Source organism: Typopeltis vanoorti, chromosome 3 (genome assembly GCF_054136105.1).
Source record: "Typopeltis vanoorti isolate ZY-2024b chromosome 3, IOZ_Tvanoo_1.0, whole genome shotgun sequence".
Lineage (NCBI taxonomy): Eukaryota > Metazoa > Arthropoda > Arachnida > Uropygi > Thelyphonidae > Typopeltis > Typopeltis vanoorti.
Window position 1 is genome coordinate 105,171,759 of NC_143551.1, and position 26,782 is coordinate 105,198,540.

At 35.8% G+C, this 26,782-nt stretch overlaps 1 protein-coding gene across 2 annotated transcripts in view; it reads right to left on the reverse strand.

Annotated features, from left to right (window-relative positions):
- Positions 1–26,782, reverse strand: part of LOC150108440 (ubiquitin carboxyl-terminal hydrolase 15-like) — a 337,668-nt gene that overhangs the window by 187,673 nt on the left and 123,213 nt on the right. For both annotated transcript variants that reach the window (XM_090390782.1, XM_090390781.1), the window contains one exon: positions 20,971–21,144. In XM_090390782.1, coding sequence (XP_090246908.1) covers positions 20,971–21,144 — 174 coding nt within the window. The remainder of the gene's footprint in view (positions 1–20,970; positions 21,145–26,782) is intronic.

The following is a 26,782-nucleotide window of genomic DNA, read 5'->3' on the forward strand; positions in this document are numbered from 1 at the left end:
TAAAATAGCTCACCGAATTACTTGGATGCTGAAATATATACTAATAAGTAAAGATAAGTTATAATCCCTCATTGTAAGCTATGATTCGGCCACATCTTGACTACTGTGCACAGATTTGGTCACCTGGGTTTCTTGAGGACCAAGAGGTGGTCGAAAAGATTCAGAGACAAGTGACCAAGGTGACATGTCTGTGAAATACTCCTTACAAGGATAGGTTGAAGGCTTGCGGGTTACAAAGTTTAGATGATAAGCAGAAAAGAGGGGACACAATAAAACTTTTAAGATATCAAAGGGGTTCTACAAATGGAGAACTAGGAGCCATCCGTGGAAGTAGTTGTGTATGAGTATGGTTAGTAGGGGGTGTGCAGTCCAGATTTTTTGCATGGAGTGGTGATGAGTGGATTGTATTTTCAGAATTGGTTGCGAGTTCCCTGACGGTGAATGGATTCAAGGAGAGGTATTATAATAGGATTTGTGTAATATGATGGTTGATTTCTCAGTTCTGTACTATACGTAGTACTCAGTTCTGTACTTAATTACATCTTCAACAGCCCAATGCAAATTAAAGAAATTAATACCACAATATAAAAATAAACAAGAAAAATATAAGTCGTGATTAAACAGATTAAACAAAACTGAAGCATCCTCACAATAAAAGTGAACAAATAAAACAAGTAACAACATTTTAGCAAAGATAATGTATTAAGCATAGAAATATGGCAACAGGATTATGATTATCCAACCTTCTGTTGAACAGCATTCTGTTTTAACTTAGTAGATACAATAATTTGTGAAGTTAACTGATATAGTATATAACTATAATACTATGGCAGTTACTATATAATGTACTGTTTATGCTATAATAATAATGAAATAATTTCATGTATTTGATAGAATACAGATGAACACAAGAAAATAATTTATAAATATGACCTATAAAATAGAATTATCAATAATAATTTCATTTTACTAAAAAAATTTGAGTTTTTAAGTTAGCTCACTTGTCTCATTTCATATTCATTCCACACACACACACACACCCTTTTTTTTTTTTAAACATCATTTATTCTTTGATTTTCTTTGACCATTCTTAGTTTCTTTATTTCCTTGGTTTAAAATATTTCAATTTTAAAACAGATAATATGAACGGTTGTTGTAATGCAGATTTCAATGCATGTTAATTCAGTGTGTGTATGTGTGTGTGTGTAAGCACAAGTGCATAATAAATATAACTTCACAGAATGCATGAGTGCAATCCTAGCAGCTCAGTCTGCAATAATATAGAGAGAGAGAATCTAACGCTAACAATTTCCTAAAGGTCGTGGTTGAAACAGTTTAAATACTATCAACAATTTCCTCCAGTACTGCTTGCACCCTCTAGGGAACAAAAAGAAAAAAGAAATAAAAATATGTTATCTTGTTTTGATTATATTTGAGGCTATCTCAAACATCAAATTTCATCATTGAATTCCTGTATATATCTTCAATAGGTGCACAGAATACTACAATAGTGTCCTATATTCCCTACACAAATACTATCAACAATTTTCCTCTAAATTAGGCTGCTTTTCAGGAATATTCTACCTATACCACTCTATGAAGATATTGGGTCTTCCTTTGGATCTTTTTCCAACCATCCTGATAGTAAATTAGCATCAGACTAGATGTTTGCTTTGCTCAGGCATTGCTATGCCAACAGTGTCAGGTACCCTCTTAAGAATACCTTCATTTTTAATATGAACATCTGTACACTTCCCTTATTTTTCTCAGAACTGTCATATCTGTTATCTATAGTCTCTGATGTTTTATTTTTAACCCACAGTTAAATCGATCATTTTGTATATAGTTAGTGCTCTGACTAATTTCTTATTTGATATAAAATTATTCAGCTAGCTCTCCATCATACCTTCTTTGCTTATTCTATCGTCTGCTTCTATATTTAATTTGTCATCTTAGCTAAAAATTACTCAAACCTATAGAACAAGTAAAATAGGTTCTCCACTGAGAATACAGTTCTGCCTATTTTCACGGATTTTGTTATTGCTGGTTTTAATACGAAATTTATAACAGCAATTATTCATTTTGGGCAGAGGGTGCATCCTCAAGATTTGTGCTGGATTTATTTAGAAGTACAGGATGAGTCAAAACAATGTGAGCTATTTCTGCCTATTTTTACGAAGAGATGATTAACAATAAGAATGCAACATGTAGTAATTAAAAAAGAAACCAAAAGAGTTTCTTTTTCACTATAATATTATGCTATTTATGTAGGCCGTTTCTTTTACTGCAGGCTATTATGCCAAATGATAAGCTGGCCTGCTCCTCTTTTTTTTTTTTTGCTCAGACATTATGGCACACATCAAAGAGGATGAAACGTTCATGTCAAGAATGTGTTTCAGCAACAAAGCCAAATTTCATTTGTCAGGAAAAGTGAACCGACACAACATTCATATATGGGGTTCTGAAACCCCACATGCAACTGTTGGGACAGTCCAAAGGTAAATGTGTTTTGTGCCCTGACAGAAGTTTATGGACTGTTCATATTTGCTGAAAAAAATGTAACTAATTGTGGACAGTGATATGTTGGAAATATGGCTATTGCCACAACTTCTGAATGACAGACCCAATACCTCTGCACATCCATCACGAAGTCATGTCCCTTTTGAACATCCAACTTCCTGACAAATGGATACGGGCTGAATGGGTCCTACAGCCTAGTCTGCATGGTCACCGACCTTACACCCCTAGATTTGTTTTGGGAATATGTAAAGAACAAAGTTTATGTGCTGCCTTTGCCCCAAAACTTGGTTGATCTGAAGGATTGCATATGCAGAGCTTTAGAAACAATTGATCACCAGATGCTGGTTTCTGTGTGACAAGTCACATATTGTTTAGATGTGTGCTGTGCGACACATGGTGAACACATTTAACTTTTATAAATCAGATACAAAAACTATTTCAGTTACCATTTCAACTAATGCAAGTTTCATATTGTTGTGTTCAATAAATGCTTCTAATCACTCGCATCATTTTGACTCATCGTGTATTACATCACCTGCATCATTATAGATGCAAAATTTAATAGCTGTGATATGGATATAAGGTTGAATGCTACTTTCCTTCATAATGCAATCCATGCAGAAGATGAATAGCAAATATCATACGTTGTTGTCATATGCCCAATTTAATATCACCACCTTCCTGAACTTCTTTCACTTCAAAACTGCTGACTTACAATGTCCTGTTTACACCACATGAATTAAGCTCTATATAATGTCTAATTTATATTACACAGTTGTAACATTTTAAACAGCTTTTCTTTGACACCTTGTCATATGACTTTTCCAAATCTACATAACTTAAATATAGATCCTTGTTATATTCCTGTGATTTCTCAACTATTCATCTTAAAATGAAAATCTGCTCTGGACAACCTTTACATGAGAGATTTACTGCAATTAATCAAAATTTGACCTTCTGATTGTGCCATCTAAATTAAGCATGCAGCCACTGTAAAAATTTTATACCTCCATATCTGAACCATTTTGGGTCAAATATCATCTACTTAACTCTCCATATTTCAAGTTTTTCATGGCTTTTCCTATCTGAAGTATTGAACTGATATGTACTACTTGAATGCATTCCTCTTTAATATTTTCTAACACCATTCTGTCATTTGCTGTTTCAGTTAACAATCTTTCCAAATAATGACTCCATCTAGAATATCATTTTCTTCAGTTTTAAAGTCAACTGCATCAGCTCCAAATGCTTTTACAGTACTTCTTTTTTCTCCATTTCTAAACAGCCTCCAGAACATTTTGCTACCTTATTGATATTTGTCTTCTACATTCTTACCAGCATCAGATGACTTTTTTTTTTTTCTTTTTTTCTTTTTTTTTTTTGTATGCTCTAAAGGCATATACTAAACTTACTTGTCAGGAACTTTCAATATGTTCTTTTCTTTTCCAGAACTGTCTCTAAACAAACATGAACCTCTGATTTTTTATCACTGCAAACAACTTCACCACATACCTCCATATCTGAATTAATCAATTTTTTTTTCTTTTTTCCAGAGTTTGCCAGTGAGTCTCCAAGGTTCAATTCTTGTTTTAAAACTCTTAGGCAAAGGGAAAAGCTAATCATAACAGTAAGTATTTACTGGACTTTGGCTCAAGACACAGACTAGTCGTTACTAACACCATTTTCAACATGTGGTTAGCCTAGTGGCTTTGCGCTTCGCAACCATATGCCTGGGGAAGGAGTGTCCTAGGTTCGATTCCTGTCAACGACGTGAGGAGCTCAAGGATCTTCCACAGCCATAGCCAAGTTAGCCGGTCTTGGGCGTGGACAGCAGGGTTTTTTCCACCAGTTTATCTGGTGTTTTTCATCCCACAAGCAGGCAAACTGGTCCGAGGACACACGCGGATTACAGTCAGGAATACTGACCCAGCCATAGGTCTGATTCGTCAGCCTATGCCGGTTCCGGAGCCTGGATAAAATTTGGCGGGACTAGATGGTACGTGAACTCCCGTATAAAGGGGGAATGCTGTATCATCACACGGAATTTATTTAACATAGAGATGTGCAAAAATTCACCTAGAGAGAAGACATGAGAAATAAGAAAAGCCTCACTGACTATGTCATTGTTGATAGTGATATCATGCTGGTTCAGGATATGAGAATATACAAAGGATTTGAAATTGGAAGTGACTGTTACTTAGTGACCATTACTATGCAAGATAAAAATGGATATCAAATGGAAAAGAACAGTATGTAAGAAAGTTTTAAAGAGAATTGAAGTTGAGCAGCTTTAACAGATAATTTGTAGACCTCAACTATGCAAACATCACTGAAGAAAAAAGAAACAAATTGAAAACAAGAACAAAACCTTGGAGTCACAGTGGCAAACTCTAAAGAAGACAATGATCAATTCAGCTGGGAGGTATGTGATGAAGTTGTCTGCAAGGATAGAAAATAAGAACACCATGGTGGACACAAGAAGTTAAAGAAGCAGTCCTCAAAAAGAAGAAAGTATACCAAAAGTTCCTAGCAAACAACTTGGTAGATGTCCTAAAAGAATACAGAGAAAATTGTAAGAAAGCTATATGTAAAAGTAGCTAAACAAGTCATTGGAAGACTGGTAAGAGTATGGAAAATATCAGGAAGGTGTCAAAATGTTCTAAAGGCTATTGAAGAAGCTTAGAAATGGAGGAAAGAGTACTGTAAAAGGAATAAAAGATGATAAAGGTGAATTGAAAACTGAAGATAAGGATTTCCTACATGTTTGGAGAAATTACTTGGAATGACTGTTAAACGAATCAAACAGTGGCAGAACCATACCACAAAATTTTTAAGAGGAATGCAAAGAGGAGTACATATCAGTACTTGAGGTAGAAAAGCCATGAAAAACTTGAAATGTGAAAAGGCAGTTGAAGTAGATGATATTCGACCAGAAATGCTTAAGTATAGAAGAGTATAAAACACTTTTGCAATGGCTACACTGCATAATTCAGAGGACTTGGTCAGAAGGCTGAATTCCAGATGACTGGAGTAGAGCTCCCATAGCCATCTATGAAGTCAAATTGGAAAAATATTAGATATGACAATATTGGAATGCTCACAAGTAATAGACCGATTTGAAAGAAAATTGTTGATAGGAGATAAATAATAATGTAAACTTAATCATGTAATACTGTCAAAGTAACCTGAACATCCCTTTGGGGTACATATCAGGAAATTAATGATGACTGGGTAGTTGTGAAATCTCATGAGAAAAATGAAACTGAATTCAGTGAGCTATTTCCAGACAACTTCCTCAATCAGCATTGTGACAGAAGGAAGCTTCAATTACAGACATAATATTTTGTCTTTGGTCACAGTGATGATGATGCAGTACTCACTTGGGAAGCAGCTAATGAATGTTCTATTTAGAAAATGGTTGCTGCTGAACTACAAAGCAGAAAAATATGAACATCTGAGGAGTATGCTGGATTTTGTGCCATGGTATCAGTTGTTGGATGGGAAAGATATTGACAGTGCATGTAAAGCATTTAAAAAATACTTAAATGATGCAATATCAGAATGAGTTCCTAAAGTTAGAAAAATAAAAAGAGTGAAATGGATGTGTAATCTAATTAAGCAAGAGATTAGTAAGAAAAGCATGATCTAGAAGGAATACTGATGTCAGTTCTGAAAATTATAAGGTTAGAAGATTCACGACTGCAGTATGGAAAGCTAAATCTGAATATGAAAAGAAACTGCCTCTGCAAGCTAAAGACAACCCAAAAGAATTCTAGTAAGTAAAAGAAAGAATGAATCTGAAAGAATAATTCTACTGATTGCAGATGGTATGCAGTTGAGTGATGCAGAAGTTCAACTAATGAGTGTAAAGTTTGCTAAAAGCTATCAACCTGGTGTATGAAATATTGAACTCACTGCTACACTGCATGAAGAAACTCGGGGGGGGGGGGGGGGGGGAGATAAAGAGGCGGTATTAGAGCTGTTGTACAAAGCAATAAGAGTTGTGCAATAGAGACTGATGGGATATCAGCACAGATACTAATAAAGTGTTCATCTGCACCAGCTATCCCTTTGACCAGGATATTTTGAGTCTCAGAACATGAAAGATTCCACAGGAGAGGAAAGAATGTATGTTAATCCCAAAGGTTGTGCAAAGATTGAACAAAATATCCACCATCGGTATCTCTGGAGTAGTGAATAAGATTTTAGAAAAGTTGGTTATGGTTTGCACACAGAAGTGGGTTGACAGAGAAACTAAACTACATGAACAGCCCAGGTTCACTAAGGGGAGGACATGTTTGAGCAACTTGCTAACATTCTATAATAATGCCAACATTGAGTTAGACATGAGGAATGGATACACCATGATACTTTTGGATTTTGCTAAGGTTTGACAGAATACAGCATGAAAGACTATCATGTAAATTGAAGAATATGGGACTGGATTAGAAAATATTGGCATGGATAAGAGGATGGCTTACTGACAGATATCAAAAAGTGGTATACAGGGATGCGAGTCTGCAAAATTTAAGGTAACCAGTGGTATGCCACAAGGATCAGTCCTTGGTCTATTGTTATTCAATCTGTTCATTAATGACATTGGGAAGTATTTGACCTGTAACATACAGCTATTTGCTGATGATGCAAAGATAGGAAGGGTACCCAGGAGTGCAGATGATGTGCAGTACTTGCAGAATGATTTGAATATGCTGAAACTGTGGGCATGTGAAGGCTGTTAGTTCAATTTCAGTACATGTAAAGTCATGCACTTTGGTGTGATGAGATATCCAATATCGTATTATACTGGTGGTATTATGCTAAAAGAAACCGATTTTTCTTGGTAGATAGGAAGCTGAAGTTCAAGAGCAATATAACAAAGATTGCAAATACAACTCAGAGAATAATGTAATGCTGAAACAAAGCTTGATAAGATAAGGAAATCATTTTGTCTCTTTACAAGGCCTTGATGAAACCTCACTAGTACTATTGTGTGCAGGTCTGGTCTCCTGTTTTCCACAGTATTCAGATTCAGTGGAGAAAGTGCAAAGGAAAATATTAAAAATTATACCAGGATTGTGGAATACTGATTATGAAGACAGATTGAGAATTTGTAGAATGCAGACATTAACAAACTGAGAAAGAGGGATGATATGATTGACACTTACAAACTTCTGAAAGGTAATAATAATAGTATAATTTCTCTTTATAGTGCAAATTATTCCATTCAAGTTCAACATGAATCCATATCCATTCAATTAAACTATCTATAAGCACATGGATATCTACATGCCTAAGGATATGTTGGTTAGGACATGTCAGTAGATTAGTGAGCATGTTTGTTATAATGGTATTCACAATAAAAGATGATTGTTCTTTCTCTTGTGCTATATGGGGGTCGGATTTTTTTTTTTTTTTTTTTTTTTTTTTTTTTTTTTTTTTTTTTTACATGATGCAACCTTACACACACGATCACAACCACCTCGTCTCAAATTCTCACGTTGGGGGCTATTTTTGTCTGTAAAAGTGAGTGTTTGTGGGACTGGATTGCCTGTTCTGAGGGACGAAAAACCAGAGTTTCTGGAAGAAAAACTCGTCAACTCCATATGAGACCGGCTAACTCACCTTTAGTCGAAAAGAGACCAGATAAAGGTTCCTCGCATCATGGACGGAAATCAAACCCAGGTCTTTCCAACCAAAGGACTTCGTCTAAACCAAGTGAGCTACAGAGGCTCTTATAATAGAATTTTCATAATTATCTAATGTATAACATCAAAGACCATACCATTTGTGTGAAATCCAGCCTACAAAAATTAAACTGTTAAAAATGAGCAGTAGATGTCCATTATTGTTTCTCAGTTCCAACTGCAAACTCAATGAATCTGCTGATCCTCCTCTTTCACTAAACGTCTCCATTATTGGGAACAGCCTTCCTCACAAAGTAATCTCTCACAATTACAGCCTCCAACTGTTCAAGGAAAATATCAATATATCTTCTCTACATGCAGTAACAGTGCTATGAATACATCTAAAGTGTGGAAATTATTTTCAAAAAAATTCTCAATCGGGGTTGGGAAACTATTTTCCATGTCAGGTCTCTAGCAAGGAACAAAAGCAAATGTTTATGAATGTCCAAGTGTAGTAGTAACTGCCACTTAAACATATTAAGTAGTATATTGGGAAGGAGGGGAGGGTATTATTATTAAGAGACCTTCAGGGGAACTAAAGGACTTATCAAGAGAGGCCACATGATACCTGCACCAGCTGTCATAGTAGTTATGAGGATGGACTGAAAAGTTCTCGGCCTAACAATGAAAACACGAATTTATAATTCCAAAATTATTTTTATTTTACAACATAATCTCACTTAAGACTAATACATTTATTCATGCCATTATCCCATCCCTGTAGTGGTTCTTAGTAAGATCTGCAAAACATTGCACTACAGCTGCAATTCTGTCCACTGTTTTTGACAACATTGACCAGCGAGGAAGAATTTTAGTTTTGGGAAGGGATAGAAGTCATCATCATCATCAAATTTCTGCCATGTACCCACAAGGGGTGTACAGGATATGATAGTACTACAAGAAAAAAATTACATCATTACTAACTTCCTATTTACAATTTTCCACCCAATCAGTCTGTTACTTGTCAAGGCTCCAACATTATCAGATCTTATATTTCAATCATCTAAGGCACTTTGTATCGTATCAAACCACCTATATCTTGGTCTTCCTCTGGGTCGTTTTGCTGCCAACCTGGCAGAGAACACTTGTTTTGCTAATCTCTCCTCACCCATTCTGTTTAAGTGACCATACCACCTGAGATTAGCTCTGCTAACGCATTCCTGGATGCTGACAATGTCAAGTTCTTTCCTAATTTCCTCGTTTTTAATATGATATTGCCATTGATGCCATCTGTTCACGCCTATAATCTTTCTCAGGACTCTCATATCTGTAGTCTCTAGTCTTTGGTCAAGTGTTTTACTTCTGACCCAGCTCTCAGATCCATAAGTTAAAATTGGTTTGAACACTGTCTTGTATACAGCTAATTTAGTGTTCCGACTAATTTCTCTCTTATTCCATATGAATTTATTCAATTGACTTCCCACCATACCAGCTTTGCTGATTCTGTTGTTTATTTCTATATTTAATTTACCATCTTCAGTAAAAATGGTGCCTAAGTAGCTGAAATATTTTACTTGTTCCACAGGTTCTCCATTCACAACACAGTTGACATTTTCAATGATTCTGCCTATTTTCATTGTCTTTGTCTTTTTATTGCTGACCTTCATACCATATCTATTACAACAGCTATTCAATTTGGTCAGAGAATCTTGCAAACTTGTAGTGGATTTATTTAGAAGTATAACATCATCCGCATAAAGCAAAGAGCTAACATTAACATCTCCAATTTTGATATCAGGTTTAATACCACTTTCCTTCATAATGTGATCCATATAGATAATGAATAACAGTGGGGATAATGTACATCCTTGTCTCACACCAGATTTAACATTAAAATATCTTCCTGTACTTCAATTCCTACTGCTGACTTACAACTCAAATAAAGACTAAGTATTGCTTGATATAATGCCCCATTAACACCATATAACTGTAGCGTATTGAATAGCTTCTCTCTTGGCACCTTGTCATATGCCTTTTCCAAATCGACAAAACTTAAATACAGATCTCTGTTATATTCCCATGCTTTCTCTACTATTTGTCGTAAAGTGAAGATCTGATCCTGACAGCCTCTGTTTGGTCTGAATCCAGCTTGTTCTTCACCCAGCTTTCCTTCCACAATTCTTCTCAACCGTTTCTCAAGTATACTTGCATAGATCTTGCCAGGAACACTCAGTAGGGAAATACCTCTGTAATTCTCACATGCAATTTTATTTCCCTTTTTATATATGGGTACTATGAGAGCTCTACTCCAATCATCGGGAATTCGTCCCTCTGTCCAGTCTTTCTGAACTATGCAGTGCAGCCACTGTAAGACTCTTATACCACCATACTTCAGCATTTCTGGTCGAATATCATCTACTCCTGCTGCCTTTCCACATTTCAAGCATTTGATGGCTTTTTCTACTTCAAGTATGGATATGTATTCCTGACTGCATGCCTGGTCAGTGTTTTTTTACCACTGTACTGTCATCACTGCTTGTTTCGTTTAGCAGTTTTTCAAAGTAATTACTCCATACTTCAAGGATAACTTTTTCTCCCGTTTTCATGTCACCTTTATCATCTCTAACTCCTTTTACAGCACTCTTTCCTCCATTCCTAAGCTTCTTCAACAACCTCCAGAATATTTTGCCACCTTCTTGATATTTATTTTCTATATTCTTGCCAAAGTCCTCCCATGACTTTTGTTTAGCTAGTTTTACACAGTGTTTAGCATTCTTGCATTTGTCTCTGTATTCTCTAAGAGCACAAGCTGACTTATTTGCAGGGAACTTTTGATATGCTTTCTTCTTTTCCTTCACTGCCTCTTTAACTTCCTGTGTCCACCATGGAGTTCTAATTTTTCTATCCTTGCAGACAACTTCACCACATGCCTGTCTAGCTGAATCAATCAGAACTTTTTTCAATGCTTGCCACTGAATCTCCAAGGTTTGATTCCTCTTCTCAAACTCTTTCATTTTTTCTTCAATAATCTTTGTGTATTACATCTGAGAGCTGCTCAACTTTTATTCGCTTTAAAACATTCTTACATGTTATTCTTTTCAATATGAAATTCAATTTTATCCTGCTCAAGACTAAATAGTGATCACTTCCAATTTCAAATCCTCTGTACACTCTGGTGTTTTGCACCAGGGAGAAAACATCACTATCAACAATAACATAATCAATGAGACTTTTCTTATTCCTAGCCTCTTCTCTCCATGTGAATTTGTGCACATTTTTATGTTGGAACATGGTGTTAGTAATAACCAGTCCATGACCTGAGTAGAAATCCAACCGATATTTGCCATTATTATTAGCTTTGCTCTTTTCTCCAAATTTTCCCAAAATATTTTTGTATGTCTCACAATCATTTCCTACTCTGCTATTTAGATCCCCAACAAGGACCAACTTTTCCTTTTTCATTGTGTCAGTTGCTTTTTCTAAAGCCTCAAAAAATTCCTCCACTTCTACCTTAGTAGAACCTTCTGTGGGACCATAGGCACAAATAAGTCTCATTGTCCAGTTCCCCATTCTCATATTTGCCCACATTACTCTACTTGAGACTGACTGCCATTCAAGGAGATTAGCCTCGTATTTTGTGTTGAATACTATGGCTACTCCTTTTCCTTGATTGTCATTGCCTGAATATAACATTTTGTATTTATTGCTCAGAAAGATCTCACCAGTTTTGGTCATTTTTGTTTCAGTCACCCCTATTATGTCGATCTGGTACTTATCTAATTCCTCAGCTAGCTCCATTTCTTTGCCATTCAGGCTTCTTACATTGATAGTACCGATCTTTAACTCTGGTGATGTTGAGTTGGGGTTTGTTTTCAGATTTGTTCCAGTAGCTGACTTTTCGCTGTTTGCCCTGGTTCCCTGGCGAAAACAACAGGGGCCTTGTTTAACCGGACTACGTCCCAGCCGGCATGAATTTTGTCATGTTGTACCATCATTTTTTATTTTGGTTTAACCAATAAGAATACAATTTGGTCGGTAAATCCCAAATTGCCAGCCCATCCTCGTTCGTTCAATATCCAAGTAGATACCCAACAGGGTGCACCACGAGAAGGTAAGGATTGGACATTAGGTCAGAAGCCCTGGTCGGTTCTCCGCATTCCTTTAAAGGCTATGTAGAAGGTCTCTTCTCAGTTACATAGCTTTGACCCTTAAACACCCCGAGAGATAGAAGTCAGAGGGAGCCAAATCTGGGGAATAGGGTGCAGATCCCTTAATTTTTCCATTGCCAAAACACCTTTGTGGGAAGGTGCATTGTCCTGATGAAAGATGATTTCTTTTCTTCTGCAAACCGGGTCTTTTCTCATGAATTTTTTCGTCTAGTCTGGTTAAAAGATTGGAATAATATTCCTCAGTTATTGTTTTACCCTTTTCAAGATAATTAATAAACAAAATGCCTTTAGCAACCCAAAACCCTTTCTTGCTGATGGAACTGACTTTGTCTTCTTCTTTGGTGCTGAACAACCGGCTTCTGTCCACTGTTTTGACTGCTGTTTGGATTCTGGTGATCAGTTTTATTCTTGTTAAAACGCTCCAAGCACTGTTCAGGGATTTTCATGCGAGTGAGTTTTTGATCTGCATGAGCAAGCGTGGCACCCATCTTGTGCAAAGCTTTTTCATTTGCAATTCTTCATGCAAAATATATCCTACAAGTTCTTTTGAAATGCCCATAGTCTCAGCAATTTCACACACTGACTTGCCGGTTATGCAATACCATATCATGAACTTAATAAATGATTTCTGGTGTTGTTGCACTTTTTGGACGTCCTTCACGTGGATCATCTTCAAAGCTTGTATAGCCACGTTTAAGCTTGGCGGCACATTTCTTAACCCTTTCTGACATAGTGATTCCAATTGGAATCACTAACTTTCTTGGCCTTCATAGCCCATATTACGTGGTGAATGATTCCAATTCTGAAATAATTAATTGAAAATGAAATTTCCATGAATCATTGAGAAAAATACTTGATACCCTTGCTTTTTTAGACCTAAGGACAAAATAAATAGAAAGAAGAATTTTTTTCACTTGAAAAAAAAAAAAAAAATTCAGGTCAGAAAGGGTTAATTGTCGAAAATGAAGGAGAAGAATGCCCATAAACTTTTATGAACTTCGAATGAATTTCTTTTGCCATTAAACCTTCTTTTGCAAAGAATGTTAGAACTGCATGATACTCAATTTTATCCATTTCAAGGGTTACAGATAATATTTTTGCTTCAGACAGCTGTTTAAAACAAACTACTTGATAGAATGACTTGCAATTTCACATGGATGCTTATAACAAATGTACCAACTTATAAAAAAATAAAAAAAAAAAATCTCGCCAATAGTGTTGCCATCTATGGATGAGGCCGAGAACTTTTTCAGACCACCCTCGTATTGTTGAATTCATTGACATTACATGCACTCACCAACTCCAACAGCAATCTATTCCAATGATGCGCCACTCTATGAGAGAAAAATCTAGCTCTTACTCCCCCTTCCTGATGGTATTCATTTTAACTTCCAAGAATGACATCTCATACTTTTTCCACCCTCCAAACACTAAAAATTCCATTGACTGATAATCTATATGACCCTTTCAGAAGTTTGTAAATCTCAATCATATCACATCTGTCTCCTTTTTTGCTAATGTCAGAGTCCACAAATACTCAATTTGTCTTCATAATCTGTACTTCATAGTCCTGATATCATTTTGAACACTATCCTTTGCACTCTCTCCACTGTATGAAACTCACCATGGAAACCAGGAGACCAGAGCTACACACAATAGTCCAAGTAAATCTATGAAGGCCTTGTAAAGAGGCAAAATGATGTTCTTAGCTCTATGTGTCAAAGTTTGTTTCAGCATTGCAATATCTTTTTAGTTGTATTTGCAATCTTTGCTATATGGCTCTTGAACTTCAACTTGCTATCTACTAAAACTACAAGATCCCTAACCTGATCAGTTTCTTCTGGCATAATACTACTGACATCACATCGGATCACACCAAACTGCATGACTTTACATTTACTAGCACTGAACTGATAGCCATTTTAATACATCCACAATTCACGCATATTCAAATAATTCTGCAAGCATATCAACCAAATGTCATTAATGTAAAGACTGAATAACAGGGTACCAAGGACTGATCCTTGTGTCACACAATTTAAGTTACCTTAAATCTTTCAGACTCCCATCCTTATCCTCCATATATTACTCTTTGATATCTATCAGTCAGCCATCATCCTTTTCATGCTAATATTTTATAATTCAATCCTATATTCTCCAATTCATGCAGCCTTCCATGCTATATTCTGTAAAAAACCTTAACAAAATCCAGAAGTATCATGGTGTATCCATTCCCCTTGTCCAACTCAATGGTAACATTTATTATAGAACATAAGCAAGTTGCTCAAACATGATCTTCCCTTAGTAAACCCATTTCTGTATGCAAGCACTAGTATGATAGTAATACACCATTACCGACTTTCTATCAACAATTTTCTTCTATAGTAACGAGCATTCGATGAACAAGGAAGTTTTCATTGGGAAACATTATATGCTAGTATATGAAGATCAACATAAACTTGTTATTCTGATCATAAAACTGCACTGCATGCTAGAGGCTTTTAGCTCTGATTTTTTGTTCAATAACATGAATGTCTGCTGTACAATTCTTTGGATAGGTGAATATCCAAATATGGCTCACAATTTCAACTACTCAAATACTTAATGGATGACAGGATGATCAAAGTATTCAAAGAATCATGAAGGGCCTTTGACCTTGATAAGTTCAAGAACTGGCTGATTAGATATAATTTGTTTTATCTTGTAAAATTCGATATAACTTAAAAATACCAAAGCACTTTACATCAATTTTTACTAAGGTCAAGTCCCATGAGAACTGTACAAAAATAACCTCGTATGTCTCTATGTATTTTATATTAAATATTAAATGTAAATAACCCTATGGGAATTGATTGTATTTACTGTTTTAACTAAAGTTTCTAGAAGAAACTTTAGTTAAAACAGTAAATACAACTTTCAGTAATACAACAGTAAATACAACTTAAAACTTTCATCAGAAGCTTTGTATAGTAGCTATGTATAAGAGCACAAGAAAATTGTTTATGATTAAGTGTGTGAGAAAGTTGTTTGCGAAGCTCTGCACATGAACACTTTCAAAGTTAGTATCAAAGAGATCCACTAGTTTCTGAGAAGTTTCCGCTGCCTGACAAGACAAGGAAAAAAGAGTGTGGAGGAGATGAAAAAACGGGCTAGCCTTAACAAAGAGATCAAGGAGAACTGCCGATTTCTTTGGAGTTTACAACTCTTGGCGCAAGGTCCCGAGAAGAGGAAAATAAAAGAGGACCGAGCCAAACATCGAGAGGAGAGTGCAAGTCCAGTTGCCGAGAGAGAAGAAGCGAGGTCCAGCTGCTGACAGAGGAGAGCCAAGATCCAGTTGCTGAGAGAGCAGAGGCGAAGCGCTGTTACCGAAGAGAGCCAGAGGCAGACGGCGGAGAACCAGAAGCAGTTGAACCCATAGAAAAATATTGGGAGAACAGCCAATGCCAAGTGCCGGTCGGATGTCCTAGTGTTGCGGGAAGTCAATTGAAGCCAAAAGCCAGAGAATGATCTTCAAGCCTGTATGCTGAAACTTCTTGACTGAGCTTTTGAGTACCTGGAAGATTGCAGTCCAAGACCTGCTAATTTTTTCGACGAAAAGCCCCTTGAAACAAGACTCTCCGGATGAAATCCTAAGGCCAGTGATGAAAGAAAAACCATAGTGACTTTGATGCAGAACCTTCGGAAGGTGTCATGTAAGTATGTAATACACTTACAAAGAGCCTCTGTAAGTGTATTACATACCTTATGTACATTCTTTTTGTAATCTAAGAAATATGTCATATATGGACTGATAAGAAATATCTATAAGAGAGTCCTCAGATTTATTGTTAACTGGAATATAAATTGTAAGATAACTTGCCATAGCTAGCTAATCTCTTTATGAGTAAATTAGTCTCGGCAATTTGATTTTCTTAAGCAGAGAAGTAACAAAATAATTACATTGTATAGTCATTTAATATTGAAAAGGGAAAGTTTCTTTCTTTATACCAAAAGTATATAAGGAAAGGAGTAACCTCCCTATCACTTATTTAATGTATTTCATTTTTTTTATTCTAAATAAATGAGTTTTAATTGTATGTCAATAGAGAGAGACACCTGACTGTTTATTTTACAATGAATCATCATCAAATTCCTGCCATGTACCCTCAAGGGGTGTACAGGATATGATAGTACTACATGAAAAAAATTACATCATTACTAACTTCCTATCTACAATTTTCCTCCAAATCAGTCTGTTACTTGTCAAGACTCCAACATTATCAGATCTTATATTTCTATCGTTTAAGGCACTTTGTACCATATCAATCCACATATATCTTGGTGTTCCTCTGGGTCGTTTTACTGCCAACCTGGCAGAGAACACTTGTTTTGCTAATCTTTCTTTGCCCATTCTGTTTAAGTCACCATACCACCTGAGATTAGCTCTGCTAACGCATTCCTGGATGCTGACAATGTCAAGTTCTTTCCTAATTTCCTCGTTTTTAATATGATATTGCCATTGATGCCATCTGTTCACGCCTATAATCATTCTCAGGACTCTCATATCTGTAGTCTCTAGTCTTTGGTCAAGTGTTTTACTTCTGACCCAGCTCTCAGATCCATAAGTTAAAATTGGTTTGAACACTGTCTTGTATACAGATAATTTAGTGTTCTGACTAATTTCTCTCTTATTCCATATGAATTTATTCAATTGACTTCCCACCATACCAGCTTTGCTGATTCTGTTGTCTATTTCTATGTTCAATTTACCATCTTCACTAAAAATCGTGCCTAAGTAGCCGAAATGTTTTACTTGTTCCACAGGTTCTCCATTCACAACACAGTTGACATTTTCAATGACTCTGCCTATTTTCATTGTCTTTGTCTTTTTATTGCTGACCTTCATACCATATCTATTACAACAGTTATTCAATTTAGTCAGAGAATCTTGCAGACTTGTAGCAGATTTATTTAGAAGTATAACATCATCCGCATAAAGCAAAGAGCGACATTAACATCTCCAATTTTGATATCATGTTTAATACCACTTTCCTTCATAACGTGATCCATATAGATAACGAATAACAGAGGGGATAATGTACATCCTCGTCTCACACCAGATTTAACATTAAACCATCTTCCTGTACTTCCTTCAATTCTAACTGCTGACTTATAACCCAAATAAAGACTAAGCATTGCTTGATATAATGCCCCTTTGACACCATATAACTGTAGCGTATTGAATAGCTTCTCTCTTGGCACCTTGTCATATGCCTTTTCCAAATCGACAAAACTTAAATACAGATCTTTGTTATATTCCCATGCTTTCTCAACTATTTGTTGTAAAGTTAAGATCTGATCCTGACAGCCTCTATTTGGCCTGAATCCAGCTTGTTCTTCACCCAGCTTTTCTGCCACAATTCTTCTCAATCATTTCTCAAGTATACTTGCATAGAACTTGCCAGGAACACTTAGTAGGGAAATACCTCTGTAATTCTCATATTCAGTTTTATTTCCCTTTTTATATATGGATACTATGAGAGCTCTACTCCAATCATCGGGAATTCGTCCCTCTGTCCAGGCTTTCTGAACTATGCAGTGCAGCCACTGTAAGACTTTTATACCACCATACTTCAGCATTTCTGGTCGAATATCATCTACTCCTGCTGCCTTTCCACATTTCAAGCATTTGATGGCTTTTTGTACTTCAAGTATGGATATGTATTCCTGATTGCATGCCTGGTCAGTGTTTTTTACCACTGTGCTGTCATCACTGCTTGTTTCGTTTAGCAATTTTTCGAAGTAATTAATCCATACTTCAAGGATATCTTTTTCTCTTGTTTTCATGTAATCTTAATCATCTCTAATTCCTTTGACAGCACTCTTTCCTCCATTTTTAAGCTTCTTCAACAACCTCCAGAATATCTTACCACCTTCTTGATATTTATTTTCTATATTCTTGCCAAAGTCCTCCCATGACTTTTGTTTAGCTAGTTTTACACAGTGTTTAGCTTTCTTACATTTGTCTCAGTATTCTCTAAGAGCACAAGCTGACTTATTTGCCAGGAACTTTTGATATGCTTTCTTCTTTTCCTTCACTGCCTCTTTAATTTCCGGTGTCCACAATGGAGTTCTAATTTTTCTATCCTTGCAGACAACTTCACCACAACCTCTCTAGCTGAATCAATTAAGGTTTTCTTCAAGGCTTGCCACTGAATCTCCAAGGTTCGATTCCTTTTCTCAAACTCTTTCATTTTTTCTTGAATAATCTTTGTGTATTTTAGTCTACAGTTCACATCTGAGAGCTGCTCAACTTTTATTCGCTTTAAAACTTTCTTACATGTTATTCTTTTCAATATGAAATTCAATTTTATCCTGCTCAAGACTAAATAGTGATCACTTCCAATTTCAAATCCTCTGTACACTCTGGTGTCCTGCACTAGGGAGAAAACGTCACTATAAACAATAACATAGTCAATGAGACTTTTCTTATTCCTTGCCTCTTCTCTCCATGTGAATTTGTGCACATTTTTATGTTGAAACATGGTGTTAGTAATAACCAGTACATGTCCTGAGCAGAAATCCAACAGATATTTGCCATTATTATTAGCTTTGCTCTTTTCTCCAAATTTTCCCAAAATATTTTTGTATGTCTCACAATCATTTCCTACTCTGCTATTTAGATCCCCAACAAGGACCAACTTTTCCTTTTTCATTGTGTCAGTTGCTTTCTCTAAAGCCTCAAAAAATTCCTCCACTTCTACCTTAGTAGAACCTTCTGTGGGACCATAGGCACAAATAAGTCTCATTGTCTCCAGTTCCACATTCTCATATTTGCCCAACATTATTCTACTTGAGACTGACTGCCATTCAAGAAGATTAGCCTCGTATTTTGTGTTGAATACTATGGTTACTCCTTTTCCTTGATTGTCATTGCCTGAATATAATATTTTGAATTTATTGCTCAGAAAGATCTCACCATTTTTTTGTCTTTTTTGTTTCAGTCACCCGTATAATGTCGATCTGGTACTTATCTAATTCCTCAGCTAGCTCCATTTCTTTGCCATTCAGGCTTCTTATGATGATAGTATCGATCTTTAACTCTGGTGATGTTGAGTTGGGGTTTGTTTTCAGATTTGTTCCAGTAGCTGACTTTTCGCTGTTCGCCCTGGTTCCCTGGGGAAAACAACGGGGCCTTGTTTAACTGGGCGACGCCCCAGCCGGCATGAAATTTTGTCATGTTGTATCATCATTTTTTATTTTGGTTTAACCAATAAGAATACAATTTGGTCGGCTAAATCCCAAATTGCCAGCCCATCCTTGTTCGTTCAGTATCCAGGTAGATACCCAACAGGGTGCACTGCAAGAAGGTGAGGATTAGACATTAGATCAGAAACTCTGGTCAGTTCTCTGCATTCCTTTAAAGGCTATGTGGAGGTCTCCTCTCAGTTATACAGCTTTGACCCTTAAGCACTCCTATTTTACAATGCACTGTTCCTAAATACCGCGAACTTAAGAGCGGGAAATCAAGTAAGAAGATAGCCGAAGCGTATAGTTAAGTCCAAATAGACCACAACTGTTCATATAAAGTTTTATTGAAGGAATTTGTGTTAGAGAAAGAGAGAAAGAAGTCAACCGGCAGTATTACTGAGTTTTATGTTAATTAAAAGATACTGGTGGTGCAGTCTTATCAAATTAATTTTCTAATATCCATAGGCATAAAACTCGTAGTGAGAAAGGTAGATAAACTAAGTATGCAATAGTGAGAAGGAATAGTAAGAATAAGAAAGGAATAAAATATAAAATTAACAATTACGGTGGCTTTTAAATAGCAATAAATAGCTTCCGTTTATAATCTAATAACAGAAAAAAAAAGATTTCTGCCGAGATCTATAATTTACCGTGGTAACAGAATAAATTTAGAAAGGAAGCAAAAAAAATTTAAAGAAGAGAGCGAGTACAAATAAGGCTGTGTTTTACTGTTAGCATAAGAATATAGCAATTATTATAATCAAAGGGTAAGTTAAATTACATAAAATTATATATAATTAGCACTTTAACTGACACTGTCAGAAATGCCAATACTGTTTATGATAAGTATGAATAAATATATCTATATGTAAAATAAAAAAAGTCTGAGTGAGTGAGTGTGCACACACACACATTAAAGGAGTGTTAGAGAGTGGAGTCAAGAGAGAAGTTAAGCTATGAATGTCCTTAAACCAACCTATACTGGAATTGGAAGAATCTGGTAGCATGTATGTTGGTTTGATTACAGTGGTAATTAGTCAATATATACTTATCTGCTAACATGTTAGTTTTTATACTACAATAAGTTAATCAACTTCGACTGTTGGATTGCCTTTCTCATGGTACATCAGTTCAATTCAAAAACACAATACATCTTAAGTACATTTTGATAGTAACAGTAAATGTAAGTAAGCTGGGAAGAGAGCATAAATCAGGTAATTTTGTGAAGTCCATTCCACCAGTTTAGTGTATTTGTTTCCTCAAAGAGGTATGCTATCAACATCAAAAACAATAATAAACCAATCTAGTGCCAAGCAATATACATTTTCAAGTTTATGTCTTTACAAAATACCATATTCAGTAAAACTCTTATTTTAATTTACTGACACTTAAATATAAGTAACAAGTTCAATGATTAGACGACTCACCTTAAAATTTCGTGGAACAGTGTAAGAATAGCGTCCAGACCACATGGTTTTTATGAGATCACCATATGACTTAGCAATTTCACCTTGCATTCCTAAAGGATTTTCAGAATTTAATTCACTCCAATACCTATCTTCCAAAAAGTACTCTGTTAATGGAGGCGTATTACTCATACACTGAAACAAAATGTAAACCGATGTGACATTTTTTAAAATGTACTTTTAAAAAAGTGATACTTAAAAAGCATGCAATACACAAATAATACATATTCAACAGTGTGCTATATCCAACTGATCCATACCTTTAGCCACAAAACTGATTCTATGGTACATTTTGCTTTCAAAGGGAAAATAAACATTAAATCTGACAAGTAAAGAACTTTCAAACTACAGCTCAGAAAAGTTAAAAAAAAAAAAAAAAGTTCACAAATTGTCTAAAATCAGACATCAGCTTGACTATGTTAATTTATTTAACAGTATTAATTCACAACACAAAGAATAATATGAAAATAATTAATATCTATTTAACATATTTACTAATATTACATCTTCAGCATCTTATGACATTTTGTCACAGTACATGAATATCAAAAATTTAGTTAAGAGGGGGACCAGTTTACAAATTGCAATGGACAACACAAGGAACTAAATTCCTAGTTGGTGGTTTCCATTGTTGGATAAAGAGGACCTTAATTTGACCTTAAAATGATGTCTCCCAGATTTTGGTAAATTAATACAGCCATACTTGTTGAGGTTGGGGGAATGTTTTAAAGCTGCTGATGATTCCATATACAATCTCCATGTCTTATGACTTCTGTGTAATATTTTTATGTTCTTCCATTTGACCCTTTATAAATGGGTATCCAAAGCATGGTCTGTGAGTCCCGACTTGTCATCATAACAATAGTGCTGAACATATTTTTTATGTTCTCCAAGGCAGATGTCAACGATGCTTCCTGTCTGTCCATAGTAAGCCAGGTCCCAATTACAGGACACTTCATACATTCCTGGATGTGATAAAGGATAGAGTTTTTCTTAGGAGAACAGATGAGAGTTGCCAATTTGACATAAGATTTAAATGTCGTGAGGAGCTGATATTTATCAAGCACACTAAATATCTTTTTGAATTGCTCTGAATATATGGGATAGTAACAGTTTTACTGTAGTCTTATGTGTTGAAGGGGATTAGTCGGGAGCATTTAGTATTGTGTCTATTTTACGGGGATTATAGCCATTGGCTAAAAACAACTGTGATGCAAGTGAGTTCAGCAGTAAAAGCATTCTCATCAGAACAGATAGTTCTGATGAGAATCAGAACTATCTGTTCATTGTGAGTTAGTGTTTTTAGGATAAAATATTGTTGAGCTGGGTGATTGCTTGATTGTTTGTGCAAATATCTCCCAGTATGTGTAGGTTTTCTATAAACAGAAAAAGACAATGAACAATCAGAAAGGCATGTGACTAGCATATCTAGGAAGGAGAGACAGTCATTAGTTTCCTGTTCCATCATGTAGTGGTGGATTTTAGAGTATTAAACTATTTAAATGCACTAAAAATGTATCTAGTGTGTGTGGGTCAAAGCAAACACATTACCATACCACAGCCAAACCAATGGTCTGAGAGTGGTAGTATTCATTGCTTGGTTTTTTTAAGTGTTCTATGTAGAAACTTACCATAGGAGAGGGGTCATAGCTGTCCCATCTAGTTGCTTGTATATCTTCCCCTTCCATGAAAAATAACCAGCATGTACTGGAAATTTGAATAATTCAAACTAATCTTAGTTTCACTATCTTGCATGAAATGCTTATGTGGTTTGCTGCCAAAAAAGTGATTGAAGAATATTTCTTTATAAAATGATGGGTCAAAGTAGTACCTGTCTGTATGATAAATGTTAAATAAGTACAGCCTTTATCATACAAGATCATGTATATCAGAAAAATATTAGTTGAACAGCTTGAGTGTGTTAAAAAAAAATTCTGTATACAACGTAATTTATTTATTTATACAATAGGAATGTCTAAATATTGTCAGTAATTTTCATAACAATCTATAATAGTGCTTAAGGGTCAAAGCTGTATAACTGAGAGGAGACCTCCACATAGCCTTTAAAGGAAAGCGAAGAACCGATCAAGGATTCTGACCTAATGTCCGATCCTCACCTTCTCATGGTGTACCCTGTTAGGTATCTACCTGGATACTGAACGAACAAGGATGGGTAGACAATTAAAGATTTAGCCGACCAAATTGTATTCTTACTGTCTTAAACCACAATATAAATGATGGTACAACATGACAGAATTTCATGCCTGCTAGGGGGGGGTTGCCCAGTTAAACAAGGCCCCCCATTGTCTTCACCAGGCAACCAAGGCAAATAGTGAAAAGACAGTTACTAGAACAAATCCTAAAACACACCCCAACTCAATAATACCAGAATTCAAAATCAGTACTATCAACATAAGACAGCCACTCTCAGGTGAGATCTTTCTGAGCAATAAATACAAAATGTTACATTCAGGGAATGACAATCAAGGAAAAGAAGTAGTCATCATAGTATTCAACACTAAATATGTAATTGCTTGAATGGCAGGCAATTTCAAGCAGAGTGATGTGGGCAAATATCAGAATGGGGAACTGGACAATGAGACTTATTTGTGCCTATGGTCCCACAGAAGGTTCTACCTAAAGTAGAAGTGGGGGAATTTTTTGAGGATTTAGAGAAAGCAACTGACACAATGAAAAATGAAAAGTAGGTCTTTGTTGGGGATCTAAATAGCAGAGTAGCAAATGATTGTAAGACACAAAAATATTTTGGGAAAATTTGGAGAAAAGAGCAAAGCTAAGAATAATGGCAAACACTTGTCAGATTTCTGCTCGGGACATGGGCTGGTTATTACTAACACAATGTTCTAACATAAAGATGTGCACAAATTCACATGGAGAGAAGATGCAAGGAATAAGAAAAGTCTCATTAACTATGCTATTATTGAAAGTGATGTTTTCTCCCTGGTGCAGGACACTAGTGTACAGATGATTTGAAATTGGAAGTGATCACCATTTAGTCTTGAGCAGGATAAAATTGAATTTCATATTGAAAAGAAGAACATGTAAGAAAGTTTTAAAGCAAATAAAAATTGAGCAGCTCTCAGATGTGAACTGTAGACTGACATACACAAACATTATTCAAGAAAAAATGAAAGCGTTTGAGAACAGAAACCAAACCTTGGAGATTCATTGCCAAGCCCTGAAGAAAACAGTGATTCAGCCAGAAAGGCATGTGGTGAGATTGTATGCAAGGATAGAAAAATTAGAACTCCAAGGTGGACACAGGAAGTTAAAGAAGCAGTGAAGGAAAAGAAGAAAGCATATCAAAAGTTCCTGGCAAATAAGTCAGCTTGTGCTCTTAGAGAATACAGAGACAAATGTAGGAAAGCTAAACGCTGTAAAATTAGCTAAACTAAAGTCACAGGAAGACTTTGGTAAGAACATAAAAAATAAATATCAGGAAGGTGGCAAGATATTATAAGAGGTTGATGAAAAAGCTCAGAAATGGAGGAAAGCATACTGTAAAAGGAATTAGAGATGATAAAGGCAACATAAAACTGGAGAAAAACATATCTTTGATGTATGGAGTAATTACTTTGAAAAATTGCTAAATGAAATAATCACTGACCAGGCATACAGTCAGGAATACACATCCATACTTGAAGTAGAAAAAGCCAACAAAGCCTGAAATGTGGAAATGCAGCCGGAGTAGATGATATTCGACCAGAAATGCTGAAGTATGGAGGTATAAAAGCCTATGATAGCAATTATTTTACATGCAGGTTATGTAGAAGATATGTGGGGTGTGTTTGATGGCAGAAAAGATTTGTATAAGAATGATGGCCTGCACTTGAATTCATTTGGCATCAGAAGCCTGGAGAAATTACTTCTTGGTATGAGATTTAATGCAGACAGTCATGGAAACTAGATCATCAAGGGAGGAATGGGAAAAATGTGTGTGAAAGTTCAACTATGGTACAAACGTGATAAAGATATAAATGCCTTTGAACATGGTTATGTATGTGGCGTAGGAGTGGGAAAATATGCTTTGGGTTCAGACCTTTTAAGTATGTCTGGGGAGGGAAAAGAGATAATTCTAGAACAAGACCAAATATATTGCATATCTAATTATAAGAATAGGCTAGGTCGTAATTTATTATGTCTATATACAAATGCCAGGAGCATTAGAAACAAAGGGGTTGAGTTTGTTGCTTTATTGAATATGATGTGGCCTAAGATTGTTGGCATTAGTGAAACCTGGCTATCAGAATAAGATATGGTAAGTGGGATTGAGTGTAACGGATACTATTTTTAGGAATGACAGATGAGATAGGAGAGGAGGATGAGTGCTACTAATGATATCAGATGACTTAAGTCCAGTTAGGATAGAAATATAAGAAAACAATGATGGTAACAATATCCCATGTAGCGATGAGTTTGAGTCTATTTGGTGTGAAGTGGAGGTTAACAGAATAAAATATATGGTGGAGGTGTTGCTATAGACCTGGTAGCTCAGTTGTAGGGGACAAAGAAATGCATCGCCAATTTAACCTTATGGGTACTAAGCGAATGATCATTATGGGTGACTTTAATTTTCCAAACATTGATTGGGTAGAAGAGAAATCTCATGAATAGAAAGAACAGGAATTTATTGAATTGTTGTGGGATAACTTTCTCAAGCAGTGTGAAAGAAGGAACTCGAGGTAAAAGAGTGTTGGATTTGCTCATAGCATTAGAAGGGATCTCTGTCAAGAATATAACAATTTTACCACCAATTGGTAACAGTGATCATGCTGTTCTTTCTTGGGAAGTATCTACTTGTATTGAAACTCTGATTAAAACAGGCTACATGCTGAATTACAAAGCTGGAAATTATGATCAACTTAGAAGAATATTATCTTTGGTCCCATGGTATCAGTTACTTAATGGAAAAATTGTCAGCAATGCATGGCACTCTTTGAAAAAGTGCTTGAATGCGGCGGTATCCGAATGTATCCCTAGTGTTCGAAGAGTAAATAGGTTGGGTGTGAAATGGATGTGCAGCCTTATTAAGCTAGAAATCCACAAAAAGAAGATGATGTGGAAAGAGTATCGTGAGAATGAGAGTGAGAGGAGTTATGAAATATATAAAGCTCAGGCCAGAAAAGTAACAAGTATTGTAAGAAAAGCTAAAACGGAGATTGAAAAGAAATTGGCCATGCAAGCTAAAGGCAATCCAAAAGAATTTTATCGTTATGCCACAAGCAAAAGAAAGAATGAATGTGGAAGAATAACTTTATTGAATGCAGATGGTACACGAGTGTTGGAAGCTAAGGAGATCATTCGGTTAACGAGTGCTCACTTTGCTAAGATATATCAACTAGGTGTATGTAGTATGGTGCACAGTGCTACTGCTACGTTGGATGAAGAACTACAGGTTGAAGAGCTTTTGCATAACCTGGATAAGAATTTGTCAATAGGGACAGATGGAATATCTGCCCGTTTGTTAAAGGAATGTTCAGCTGAATTGGCTAGGCCTTTCACACATTTGTATAACTTGAGTCTCAGCTCAGGAATGATACCACAGGAATGGAAGGAATGTAATATAGTTCCATTGCACAAGCATGGTGCAAAAACTGATGTGTCTAACTACCGACCTATTAGTATTTCTGGTGTGGTAGTGAAGATTTTAGAGAAGTTAGTAAAAACTCGCATACAGAAATGGGTAGACAATCATTCTATACTCTGCAGGGAACAGCACGGGTTTACTAAAGGAAGGTCATGTTTTAGCAAT